At 44.9% G+C, this 13,192-nt stretch overlaps 1 protein-coding gene across 1 annotated transcript; it reads left to right on the top strand.

Annotated features, from left to right (window-relative positions):
• Positions 1-219: 219 nt before the first annotated feature.
• On the top strand, positions 220-3,800 carry KCNE4 (potassium voltage-gated channel subfamily E regulatory subunit 4). The gene is made up of 2 exons (XM_017660852.3): positions 220-734; positions 1,293-3,800. Exon 2 carries the CDS (start codon positions 1,319-1,321, stop codon positions 1,829-1,831), a length of 513 nt encoding a protein of 170 aa, XP_017516341.1. The 5' UTR covers positions 220-734; positions 1,293-1,318; the 3' UTR covers positions 1,832-3,800.
• Positions 3,801-13,192: the final 9,392 nt, after the last annotated feature.

Below are 13,192 nucleotides of genomic sequence, written 5' to 3'. Positions count from 1 at the left end.
GATACAGAAGACAGTAGAATCTCCCTGTGTTTTTAAAGGGCTAAACTGCACCAGCCCACCTTAAGTCTTAGCATGATTAAGCTGACAGGGACTCAAAAGTCAGAGCGTTCACATGGCCCTATGTGTTGCAGGCCCCCACGCCCAACAATTTTACAGATCAGGAATCTGAGGTGCAGAAAGGTTCGCTGAGGATTTGTTTATTGCATAGTTAATGGAACAGCTGAAACTTAAGCCCCAGTTTCTTGACAGTAAATCCTGAACTTGCTTCCAACTGTCTTATATCCAGATTGTGGTATATGACCGTCTCTGCAAGCCTGTGGGCGACGTGGTTATTCCCCACGAGGGTGAGGAAATGTGAACTGATATTCAATGACAGAAGACTCGGGGCTGACAGTTTCCATTGGGCGCATTCTTTTCTCTCTTTTTCACTCATTTTCACGGCTCCCTGAAAACTCTGGCTGGGCGTTGGGCTGTGAGAGGAGCCCTTCCCGCTTCCCTGTCTGTCTTTTCACAGCTGCAAAGCTCAGTGATTTGAACTGCAGTGCTTTGAGTGCACTGCTCACTGCCACGACCAACCTCTGTTGTAAATTTTCCTCCCAGAACACGTGACGATGCAAGTCTTGACTATATATCCCAACCGCCCCAGAATTGTCAGAACGCGGAGCCCAGGGAGAGCGCTCTTAGACCAGCCGTTCAGGAACTCAGGACTTGGGGGGCAAATTCACCAGCCTTTGGTAAGTTAGCAATGCCGCTTTGCTTCTGAAACATTTGAAAGAAGAATATTCTTAGCAGTTAGTAGACGAAGCTTGCCTTCCCTTTCTTCATTCCAGGGAAACTGTGTTTTGAATTAAAAATAGCTTTCACTTTGAGAAGCAAAATGTAAACTATCTTTTTTCTGCTCCGTAAGTTAAAAAGTTTCATAGCGATTAAAATGGTATTTATTTTCTCTACGCTCCTTCGTCTTACATTGATTCTTTTTCCTTTTGTTTTTAAAATGATAAAAGCAGTGCTTTTTAGTAGGCTCACTTTATAAAATGCAAGTATGATGGACATGTATGCATTAAGAAAGGTATCACCTGCCCCCGTCCCTCTGCAGCTCCCCCATGCACTCCAGCCCCTCACAGCTTGCTTACCCCCCGGTAACTGTTTGCAGGCCCCTCTTACCACTCTTTCTCCACTCAGTTATGAGCTTTTTTGAAAGTGCAACTCCACAGACCTGGTGCTCCCCCGCCTCCCTCCTGCCCTGTCCTGCAGACCCTCGGGACAGTTTTAACCTGCAGGTTTCTCCCCAGACTCTGGCTGTGTGAGCAGTGCTTCAATGCTGAAGATGGAGCCTCTGAACAGCACCCAGCCCAGCACCGCAGCCCCCGGCAGCCCCCTGGAGTCCCAGGTGCCCGGCAGCCGCAGCGGCAACGGGAACGAGTACTTTTACATCCTGGTTGTCATGTCCTTCTACGGCGTTTTCTTGATTGGAATCATGCTGGGCTACATGAAATCCAAGAGGCGGGAGAAGAAGTCCAGCCTCCTGCTGCTGTACAAAGACGAGGAGAGGCTCTGGGGAGAGGCCATGAAGCCGCTGCCCACGGTGTCGGGCCTGAGGTCGGTGCAGGTGCCTATGATGTTCAACATGCTGCAGGAGAGCGTGGCGCCTGCCCTGTCCTGCACCCTCTGCTCCATGGAAGGAGACAGCGTGAGCTCTGAGTCCTCCTCCCCGGACGTGCACCTCACCATCCAGGAGGAGGGGGCGGATGACGAGCTGGAGGAGAGTTCCGAGACGCCCCCCAACGAAAGCAGTGAAGGGTCCTCGGAGAACATCCATCAGAATTCCTAGCAGCCCCAGGGCCCCTGGAGGTGGCCCCAACAGCCAGCACCCTTAGAGAGAGGGAGGATACTTCTTGTGCCTGGTTTCACTTTTGCAGAGCAGCTGCCACTTTAAAGAGACCCTCTGCAAGCTCCTGCATGGGGGGCGGTGGGGGCCAAGGCTCCCTGGGAGCCAGCAGCAGCCAGACGTCGATGACGTGCCTGGTGTGGACCGGTGCAGCAAAAGCCCTGAAGGTGTGCAGTGGGTACATGTACTCTGGGGCCTGGGGCTGGGCTTCCTGCCCGGAATTGGCGGTCCATGTGCTTGCTCTTGTCTTCACACCGGATGCCCTGGTAGCTCCTGCAGCCTCTGCCCAAGCCCAGAGCTGCCAAATGCCTAGCACAGGCTGAGGGGCTAGTTTTGATTTGTTAATTTGCCTGGAGCTTTGTTCTGGATCTGACTGCCTATGAGTACCTCTGTTGTGTGCCTGTGGCAATAGTTCACAGCCGATTACTGAGTGTCTTTTGCAGGTCTTTTAGGCTAGATGGGGAAACTCAATGGAGGACTTTTGAGGGCAGAAAGCTGGAGATCTGAACCTGGTCTGTTTGCGTACAGTAAGGAAAAAAGATGCAACTTTAAGCCGGTTGACATTGGCTGGGATTGAAAAACATAGTCTGGTATTTTGACCCTTTGTGTAACCTATAACCTTGAACTCTTACCTGGGACTGTCTAGCATCGCATGCTGGCACGATACTTTGTTGGAAGAGCTTCCCCAGAACCCAAACTGCACTTCATACAGCCGTGCAGGGGACTGTTTCTGATCTTTGTAAAGGGCAATGGAGCAGGTGAACAAGGCCAGACTGCTAGTTCTCCTGCTGCTTTTTCCCAGCTGTGTTCTGAGCTGGGAGAGGACATAACACGCGCCTCCATAATACTGCATTTCGTCATGTAGCTGAGACCTTGAGGGGCATAACTCAGGTGGAGGTTGCACAAAGCCAGGGCCCACATTCCGTGTGCAGTCCAGGGCATGTCACCCAGAGGCTTACTGCCTCCATGGCACCCCGATGACCTACACCTCTAGGGCCTGGGAGCATATCTTTAGATTTTAAGACTCTGTGAAGTCCTGCATGGCCTGGTGTGAGGAAGCTTGGATAAAATATTTCTCCTTTGGTCCTTAAGTCTGAAACAAGGATCTGCTTATTTAAAGGAGCAGTCAGAGACTCAGAGCACAGGTAACCTGGAAATTCAGGGCAAATCACCAACCTGTCCGAGCTGTTGTTCTCCCAGCCGTGAACCAGAGAGGCAGATGCTGCATTTTACTCTGCAGAGTTCTCTGGGTGGTGGAATGTTAACACTGGGGCTGAGAGAATTAGAAGTCTACAACAAGATGCTCGGGAATGCTCGCTGATGTCCCCATTGTATTCCTGCGGTCAGTAGCTTTGTAGCAGGCCCTTTAGGCCCTGGAAGACAAGGAGGAAGAGAAACACACCAAAAGGTCAAATTTAATTCTAGTAAAAACAAATAAAGTTTTTTTTTTTTTTTTTTTTTTTTTTAATGCACGCTCTCCTTGGATTGGAGACTTCAGTAACTACTGTTCCCATGGAAGGGTTAACAGTGTAGGGGCTGGTTTATCAGTCCTCCTCAACACAGCGCTAGAGGAAATTTATGTTTTGGGGAAAAGGGCCCTCTGTTCACTTTAAAATTCAGAGTGTGGATTTACTCCAACGGAGGCTCTTTAAGGTGAAAGAAGCCAAGTTAAGTTTGGCCCCTTGCCTGGAATCACTTGAATTCTGAAACTTTACTGCGACGGACATGTGCGTTGTCACATTTTCCATTGCTTAATCCTGAAGTTTGGTGCAAGTCTATCTGCGCCTGTTAAGAAAGTGATGTATATACTTCCTTTTTATTCTATGAAGTTGTAAAAAATTGTCTTCTGTATTTAACAGTTTGTAATTTTCACATTTTTTAATTTAAATAAAAAACACATTTTCCCTAGGAAGTTATGAGTTCTTTCTGTGATTCTTTGATGTAATTCCTATTTCTAAGACACCCCAGATACACGTTCCAAGCCATCGCTGGGTCATCTTCCAAGTCAGGCTCGCATGAAGGAATATCTTACTGTTTTCCTGAATCATGGAGTGAGCAGGGCTAGGCTTCTCCATCTTTTGATATGCTTTGCCATGAATCAAAGACAAGCTGGAGGCAGGTCAGACATCGACTTCTCATTCTGAATTTGGTGGCCAGGGGTCTTTGAACTTTAACATGCAGTGGCCTGGCAAAGATGTTGCTCCGAACTTGGATGCAAGACATTGGTTTTACATGTTGGCTAGGCCAATATTATCCACACGTGGCCACAGCAGCACAGAGGAATGTTCAACAAGTTGCTCTGTGTACCACAACACAGACTTACGAACACACTGAAGCACGCAGGCTGTGAGTTGGGGTTAGCCCTCCTTCCTCCCCCATCCCTACTTCTGCACAAAACTGACTGTGCAGGCTCCTCCCGCTTGGTCTTGCTGTAGCTCTGGCCCACTGACTGAAGCACAGCCAGACTGAGTGATTTTTTTTACACAGTCAGAAGTGCTAAAGAAAAGTTACCCAAATCAGTGATGCATTTTGAATCAAGCAGACAGTAGAAAGTGGACTTTTATATTTCTCTGTTTCCTGTGAGTTTAACTTTTCTGGGTCATGCAAATGCTTCCATTAAGTTTACAAACAACTGTCTCCCTAAAGTATTTATCTGGCAAAACCACAGCAGAGCCTGGATCCTTCCCACAGCACAACAAGGCTCTCAATCCACCAGTTGGCCCTTGCACAATATAAGATGAGAAGGTTATTTGAAAAGACAAGAAAACCTTCCAGTTTAATCCCAGCTTAATGTCATTCTTGGTGAAGAAATAGTTAAAGAATTTTTCTTTTTAACCATGGGAGGAAGAAGAGGGAATTCTAAACTCTAATTGTCCTAAAAATATGCAGAGAACACTATGTCGTTTTAATGGAATATTTGTTTTCTTTAAAAAAAAAAGAAAACTTCTAAGCAGAACCTAAGGCCCCAGGGGTTTAGACTGTGTGGATTTACTCATGCATGTGAAAAACTGAGAAGGGAATTTGGCCCTGTGCACCTAGGACATTAGAAACATATTTTAAAGCACTTAAATGTTAGGGATGAGGTAAATGGATCCTCCGGCTTTTTCCATGCTGTTCTAATTACACCTTTGTACGTCAAAGTCAGGCAGGGATGCTGCAGAGAAAGAGATTTCTTTCATGGACAGAATCACGGGATCAAAATTACCGGGAAGAGCTCAAGCTGGGCCAAGAAATGAGTGCTCTTGGCTCCTGATTCTGGTTGGAAAGTAGACCCCATGGTACATTTGAGAGCTACAGTTGGAGGGTTTTGTGATCAGGCACGCACTTGCAGGGCTCAGCTGAAGAAAGGTCATTTATCATCTTGTAAAATGCTGCTCTGACCCTAGACATGGTGGAACGGGCAGAACCTTGCTTACAGTGCAACTGATACTCCGTCCAGGTTGAGCCAGAACATACATTTGCTCAATCGCCTTATGCCCAATCAATCAGGCATCCCGCCGGGGGGAAATCACAGGCCGCGTTCTGAGTCCTGGCACAGGAGGCGGGGTCCAGGGCTGGAGGCAGACACGTCAGCTGATTGGCCAGGATGGTGGCTCAGGCAGGGGCGGGGCTGCGGGAAGGCCGGGCACGCATGGGGGTTGGGAAGAGGCTCAGCCTTGCTACGCTGGCCTTCTGGCCCGACTCTGCTGCCCTAATGCTCTGTAGCAGGAATGCAACCTCTCTGACCTGCAGTTTCTCTCTTTCAGCATGAGCAGGTCATGCTGGCATTCTGCTAATGAAAAGAGTGGTGAAGCACCCTGAAAAATACCCAGCACTGTGTGAAATGAAAGGAAAAGCGGCTTCAGGTTTCTAGATTTTTAAGTGTGCGCTGGGCGTACATCTGCAGAGAGGCTGCCGCATCTCCACTGCTGTGACGGTTTCCTCAGGAGACTGCAATATTCAGACTAAGGAGAAGGGGCAGAAGAGGGGAAAAGCAGTGCTCGGCGCTGCCTTTCCCCATTTCTGAAGTGTTTCCTCCCACACAGGAAGGAACAGTTTGGGACGTGAACTGTTACCATGGAGACAAGCAGGCAAGGTCACTTGTTTGAAGCAACGCGTGGCCCCAAGGCGCTGGATCATTAAGTGACTTTATGAAGTTGTGGTTTTGTCTTGGGCTCAGGCCACGAGCTTTGAGCCCACGCAGCCTCCATGCATGGCGCAGAGGAAGGACGCAGGGAGAGAGCCCTGCTTTGTCGCCCTGACGAACCTGTCCTCCTCTGGGTACCCCCTCTGCAGCCTTCAATATAGGGCTAAGGTTTTGTCCTCCCAGTTCCAGGAGTTTATTTTCTTACCTTGCATTATCTTGCTAAGAAACATCAACAAAGAAACCTCCACATCATTAGCTTTGCCCTTTTCTGTCCTCAATGGTTTTCCACCCACTGTTCAGAGAGAGGAGTGACACATCCTAGTCCCTTCTGGCTGCTAGAACAAAGTACTATAGACTGGGTGGCTTATGAAAAACAGAAATGTGATGCTCACAGTTCTGCAAGGAGGCTGGAAGTCTGAGATGAGGGTGTCAGCCGGGTCGGGTTCTGGTGAGGGCCCTCTTCCAGCTTGTAGACTGCAGACTTCTCCTGGTATCCTCACATGATGGAAAGAGAAAGAGCAAGTTAGTTAGCTCCCTGCTGTCTTATAAGGGCACCGATCTCGTTCATGGGGGCTCCACCCTCATGGCCTAATTACCTCCCAAAGGCCCCATCTCCAAATGCCATCACTTTGGGAATTAGCTTTCAACATGTGAATTCTGGGGTGGTGGAGGGGGGAACAAACAAACATTCAGTCCCTAACATCTGTTTTCCCAGCCTTCTTCCCTTTTTCTTCTCACTTCCTCCCATAACACAAAAGGAACAAAGATAATAACCAGCAACAGTAACCACAATGCATAATACTTATCAAGCACTTGCTACATGCCAAGTGTATATAGTTCACCCAATTGTTACAATCCTGTGCTTTGAGCCTCTTGTAGGTGCTTTGCTGGGAAATATGTGACATCTGCCCAATCCCCAAAGAGGCTACAGTGTCCACATAGATGATTTCTAATAATAGTGAGTCTGTTTCTGGTTAATTTATAGTATTAGTTGAATATTTCTCTGTGCAGAGCCCTCTGATTCTAAGACTACATAGCTTGTGTCATGGGCACAATGTATTGTTCACCTGTTTGCTTTGCTCTGTGATAGGCACTTTCCCTTTGATTATCTTATTTAATCTTTCCAAGGGAACGCTGAACTAGGTCTCTAATACTATTAGTGTAGATACAAAAGTTGAGAATCAAGGAAGATAGTTGTGGACCAACAAAATCAACAATCAGGATTTCTGTGCAGGTATTTTGATATAAAATCTGATATTCTTTAAATCAGTAGGAAGCAGAGAGCATGAGAATTAGAACTGAGTCCTGTCCCAGACATTAGGCAGCCCTGTGACATTACATATGTGTTGCTCAACCTTCTGAGCATGTTTCCTCATAGGTAAAATGGAGATAGTAATGTCTTCTCTTCTGACCTCTTGTCAGAACTGCTTATGAAGCAACTGGAAAAATAGAACATCTCTGTCTTTGATAGGGGGCTATGTGTAGACATGACCAGCACTTCTCTTCTGAGAACACAGAAATGTCCACATCTCATCCCCTTCTCCTGCCTCCTCCCCTGATAACCAGGTGAGTTATTGGTCATTGGTCACGTCCTACTGTGATCAATGCAAACTGAATGGCAGTGATAGATGTCACAGCTGAGCTGAGTCACCAAAAAGCCCTTGTATGATTCTCTAGTTGCCTCTTTACCTGCATGTCACCAATGAGACCATGTTCCAGATGGTGCAAATAATATATGGAGCCTGTGTCAGCCTGGAATAGTGAATCACTGCACGGAGGCAATTGCTCTGGAGAGGGGCCCAAACGTGCAGTTGGCTTTGCATGAAGCAGTAAATGAACTCCCTTACAGTCAATAACAAGAAGTTGGGGTTTTTGCTACTGCAGCATAACCTCACCCATCAGATTAATGCAGAGTATGACAATGTTAGAGAGGCACAGAATGTTGGAAGGTGACTTCTAGATCATCTGACCCAACCTGTTTGTTTACTGATGGGGCAATTAAGGTTCATGGCAATTAAGTGAGTGGTTCAAAGTCACAGAGGGACACAAGAGCAGAGATGGGGTTACAACTCAGGTCCCCTGATATTTGGTTTAAGATTTGCATGTTAGGCATGGCCATGGGGATCTCCGACAGGGCTTATTAAAAACCAGAGCCCTAAAAGGTCTTCTGCCTAGAGCCTCGCACCTTGAGTTTCTCAGAGTAGCGCTGAGCCGCTGATGCTGCCTCTGTTTTCTGGCCCCATATACCCAGCTGGGAAATAGCTTCTTTTTCCTGGTCAAACCCTAGCACTCACTGCCCTTTGTTGGGGGATGGATCTGAACTGGCAGAAGTAAACAACACATTCCCCCAAAGCAGTGCAGTGTGACATCACTGGAAACTATAATAAAGGGGAGGAAGCTATAAATAGGGGGAGTAACTACCCATAAAGTGTTGAACATAATTGTCCTGTATGCAGTTTACTGGCTTTTGCTTTTTTTTGCGGTGTTTTGGCTTAGCTCCAGCATCGGAGTGGGTCACAGGAAGCCCCCAGTGCAGAATGCTCCCAGGACTGATGTCCCTTGGTGCTGTGGAATGGCCCTGAAGGTGAATGCTGCAAGTTCAGTTCTAGATTAGGGTTTTGGATGATGCAGAAGCCAACGGACGCATCACTGATTACTATTTTTACATTCTCAGCCTTGCTGTGGAGGGGATGCTTTCTCTCTCATCTTGATCTTCCTTTTTCACTTAGAACTTCTGCCAAAGAACTGGACATAGTGCTTGGATAGAGAGATTCTGTTTCTTTTTCAAAGTTTTCTCCTTTTATACTCCCATTGCACTGCCCTCATGCCTCAGTTACAGCAGAAATCATGCTCAGTCCCATAGGGTTATAAGCCTTGTGAGAGCCAGAAACATGCACTATTATTTCTCTATTTAGTGCCTTATTTGGGCTGGAATTCCTCAGGAGTCTCTCTCATCATATTCTTTTTTCTTATTTAAAATTTTCTCTTTGGGTGATCTCATTCACCCTCACATCTTCAACTATTATTATAACAAACACCTATCTAGTTTTTACTGTGTGCCAGGCACTATTCTCATGATATTTAATTCTCATAACCAATGAAGAGATAGAGATTTTAAAGTCCACTATAAAGATGAGGAAAGTGAGGCATACGCAGGTTCAGAACATTGACCAGGTTCACATAGCTAGTTAGCAGGAGAAGTGCCATTTGCATCTGGCCATCTGGTTCTATAGTTGACACTTTTAACCACCTGCTGCTCTGCCGTTCTGTCTCTGAGTTCCAACCTTTCATTTATAGCCTAGACGTTTCTCATGAGAGCGCCAATACCTGTGGCTATATCCACCTGAGGTCCCCTCAGCGCTTCAAATTCCTGATGTCAAACCTCAAAACACATGATCTTTCCTCCAAAACCTGTCCACCAACTTATATTGCACAAGTGTCAGAAACATAGGCAGAACCCAAGCTTTTCTCCCATACCTTAGGTTGCCAGGCCTTCTGACATCTCTTCCCATTTGGTCATTACTTATCTGGAAAAGTATTTCTTTAATCAGGAAAATACTGAGGACCAGAGAAATGTTGGAACAGGAAAAGATAACATGATCAGAGGAGTGCTTACATAAATAGAACAATCTAGTATTTAGGATGGAGTGTGCTGGGCACTGGCTGTGCAGTAACACCCAGCTTCCGTCACCATGGCATTTTCCATCTTCTCTATCCTGTCTGATAAATTGAAGATGATCGAGTAGGGTGGTAAAGGAAACAGGATTGCCGGTGGTGGGTTGGAGCTGTCTCGACTGGAGCAATGGTAAAATGGAGATGCAGAAGCTAGAAATACTGAGGAAATAAAATGGACAAGATCTGGCAACCAACTGAAGGGTAAAGAATGAAGAAGAGGGTGGAATGAAAGATGACGCTAAGATTTTGAGTCTGCATAATTATGATGGAAGTGCAAATAATCAAAATGGGTACTTTGAAAGGGTTTCTTGCATTGTACAGTTTGAGTCAGAGGTGTTGACATGATATCGAGAAAACATTTGGAAAGTCAGTGTGGGAACTTTGAGAGAAGTTGGATGTAGAGACAGATTTTGGGAGCCATGCACATGCAAACATGGACTTGAAACCTTGAGCATGGCTAAAATAGCCAAGGATGAGTGGGAATAGAGAGGAGGGCAAAGAGCATTCCTTAAGGGACCAGCTCTTTCTTGGGGGTTGGAGGAGGAAAGGCAGAAAGAGAAGAAGCAGTCCAAGAAGTAAAATCAGGATGGCACAGTGCCCAGGAGCCAAGCCAGCAGAGGTTTTCCAGAACGAGGAGAAGGTCAACCATAGATTGATGGAGGGGAAGGAAGATTCCTTTTGACAACCTGAAGGTGGTTAGTATCTATAAGATGCCGAATTTGTAGAGTGGTGGGGTTGGAAATGCATGTTGAGGGAATAGGTCACTCTCATTATAAGCTAACTCTTCCAGAAGCTTGGCTGTGAGAAGCAGAGAGTAACGTGGCTGATTCCCGGACTTGGAACCACCCTCCTTCTTACTTGCTGTGAATTGGTGCTTGGTCGAGGTTGCAAATTTACTTTCAGTCCCCTGATAGTATGGGCTCTTTTTTCTGTGTGGGTTTCTGTAGGAGCTGACATTTTCCCAGGTATATAATGGATCTCCAGTAAAGACACCCAGCTGGGGTATTAAACTAGCTTGGGAAAGTTGCCTGGAAAGGATGCTACAGGGCTGCTTCAGGGAGGTAAAAGTAACACAGCTTTCTCTTTCCCACTGCACACAGCAGAACAAAAATACTTCTCTGCCAAATCTTTGCCTTTCCATCATTTTCCCTTCAGGTTATATAGGAAGAAGTACTAAAGATAATAGTGCGACCTTTTATGTAGAATTACCCTGAAATTTGCATTTCTCCAAAGTGAGCTTTGTTCAAGAACTCAATTTTTCTGGATGCTTGAAAAATGATTGGTTCTGTGATTTTCTATAATGGTATTTTTTGATATGGAAGATGTCATAATGAAGTCAAGATGTTATTATATCTGGTTATGTTTAATTTCTGGATGCTGACTGAGAAAATGGTTGAGGTATATTTTACATATATTGGTTGTGATTCGAAGTACCTTTAAAGAAATCAGGTTTCTGAATAAGTGGGTGAGTAATACAAAATATCCACTCTGGTGGGGAGGGGAGAGCACTATGAGAGTTGTGGTCCCATCATGGGCATCCACCATAATAAAAAGCAACATTAAAAATAATCTATTTAAAATCCTCTTTGTGTTTCTTAGTCCATGAAGAAGCATACATCTTCCTGCAAAATCACACACAAACAAGGTGATATTCTTCAACGTGGAAAGGAGGATGGCTTTAGGCTACCTGGGGGCAGGTGTCATAGGCCAAAGAAATGATGCTGTGCCAATAACTACAGATGACGCACAGCTATTATGACCTTCTCTTCAGAATTTAATGAATGGCATTATTGGTGCCATTCAGTGTCACATGCACACACTTGAATTCACATAGATGTAGTGTGCCTCATCTGAAGTTTGCTATGCAAGAAGATGAGGTATTTCTCTGTGCTGTGAGTGTTTTCCACCCTAAAACCATCTATATTGTACTCTTTGCTGTCCTGTGTTCCCCAAGTAAGAGACACGACCTATCCGCCATAGTCTAGATTACATGTCACTGAGGACAAAAACAAAATTGCCATTTGAGGCATAGCTCCCACACTTAGCCAGAGATGCTGAGTTTAGGATTCCTAGTTTTAATAGTTGCTTCTTTTGATTCTTAAATTATATGCTTGGTAGGTCAAATAACATTTGCTGAATGTCCATTATGTGCCTCTAGCACCTTTCAATATGTAATCTCATTCAGTCCTTCAGTGGCTCTAGGACGTTCATCTTACATTTGAGAGATTGAGGCTTCTTTCTCTGCCTGGCTTATTTCACTAGCATGACTAGGTCCATCCATGTTGCTGCAAATGGCAAGATTTCCTTCTCTTTTATGGCTGAGTAATATTCCATTGTATGTATGCACCACATCTCCTTTATCCATCCATCTGCTGATGGGCATTTGGGCTGCTTCCATATCTTTGCTATTGTATATAATGTTGCAATGAACATAGGTGTGCATATATCTTTTCAAATTAGTGATTTTGTTTTCTTCAGGTAAATTCCCAGAAGTGGAATTGCTGGGTTGCATGGTATTTCTATTTTTAGTTTTTTGAGGAACCTCAAACTGCTCTCCATAAAATGGCACTCCATAAAATGGCTGCATCATTTACATTCTCATCAACAGTGTGGGAGGGTTCCCTTTTTCTCCACATCTTCATCAGCACTTGTTATTTATTGTCTTTTAGATAGCCATTCTGACTGGTGTGAGGTGTTACCTCATTGTGGTTTTGATTTGCATTTCCCTAATGATTAGTGATATTGAGAATCTTTTCATGTGTCTGTTGGCCATCTGTAGGTCTTTAGAAAAATGTCTGTTCAGGCCCTCTGCCCATTTTTTGACTGGATTGTTTATTTTTTTGGTGTTAAGTTGTATGAGTTCTTTATATTTTTTGGATATTAGCTCCTTATCAGATTCGACATTTGCAAATATTTTTTCCCATGTGGTAGGTTGTCTTTTGTTCTGTTGAGGGTTTCCTTTGCTGTTCAGAAGCTTTTTAGTTTGATGTAGTCCCACTTGTTCATTTTTGCTTTTGTTTCCTTTGCCTGGGGAGATGTATCCAGAGAGATATTTCTCATGCATGAGATTCTTGCCTATGTTTTCTCCTAAGAGTTTTATGGTTTCATGTCTTACATTTAGGTCTTTAATCCATTTAGAATTTACTTTTGTGTATGGTGTAATACAGTGATCTAGTTTCATTCTCTTACGTGTAGCTGTTTAGTTTTCCCAACACCATTTATTGAAAAGACTTTCTTTTCCCCATTTGTATATTCATGGTTCCTTTGTCATATATTAATTGACCACATATGCATGAGTTTATTTCTGGGCTCTCTGTTCTGTTCCATTGATCTATGGGTCTGTTCTGGTGCCAGCTATGAAACCTTTGAACATCCTAAATGTCCAAATTACCCTGACTGTCTTCTCAGCACAATTGAATAGAGAAAGAACAGTACTATTGTGCTACAAATGGGAAATGAGATGAAGTCATGAACTGAGTTTGTGGTTCTTCAGGATGGTCTTC

Source organism: Manis javanica, chromosome 12, assembly GCF_040802235.1.
Source record: "Manis javanica isolate MJ-LG chromosome 12, MJ_LKY, whole genome shotgun sequence".
In the NCBI taxonomy this organism is placed as follows: domain Eukaryota; kingdom Metazoa; phylum Chordata; class Mammalia; order Pholidota; family Manidae; genus Manis; species Manis javanica.
This window is presented reverse-complemented; position numbering and strand designations above follow the sequence as displayed.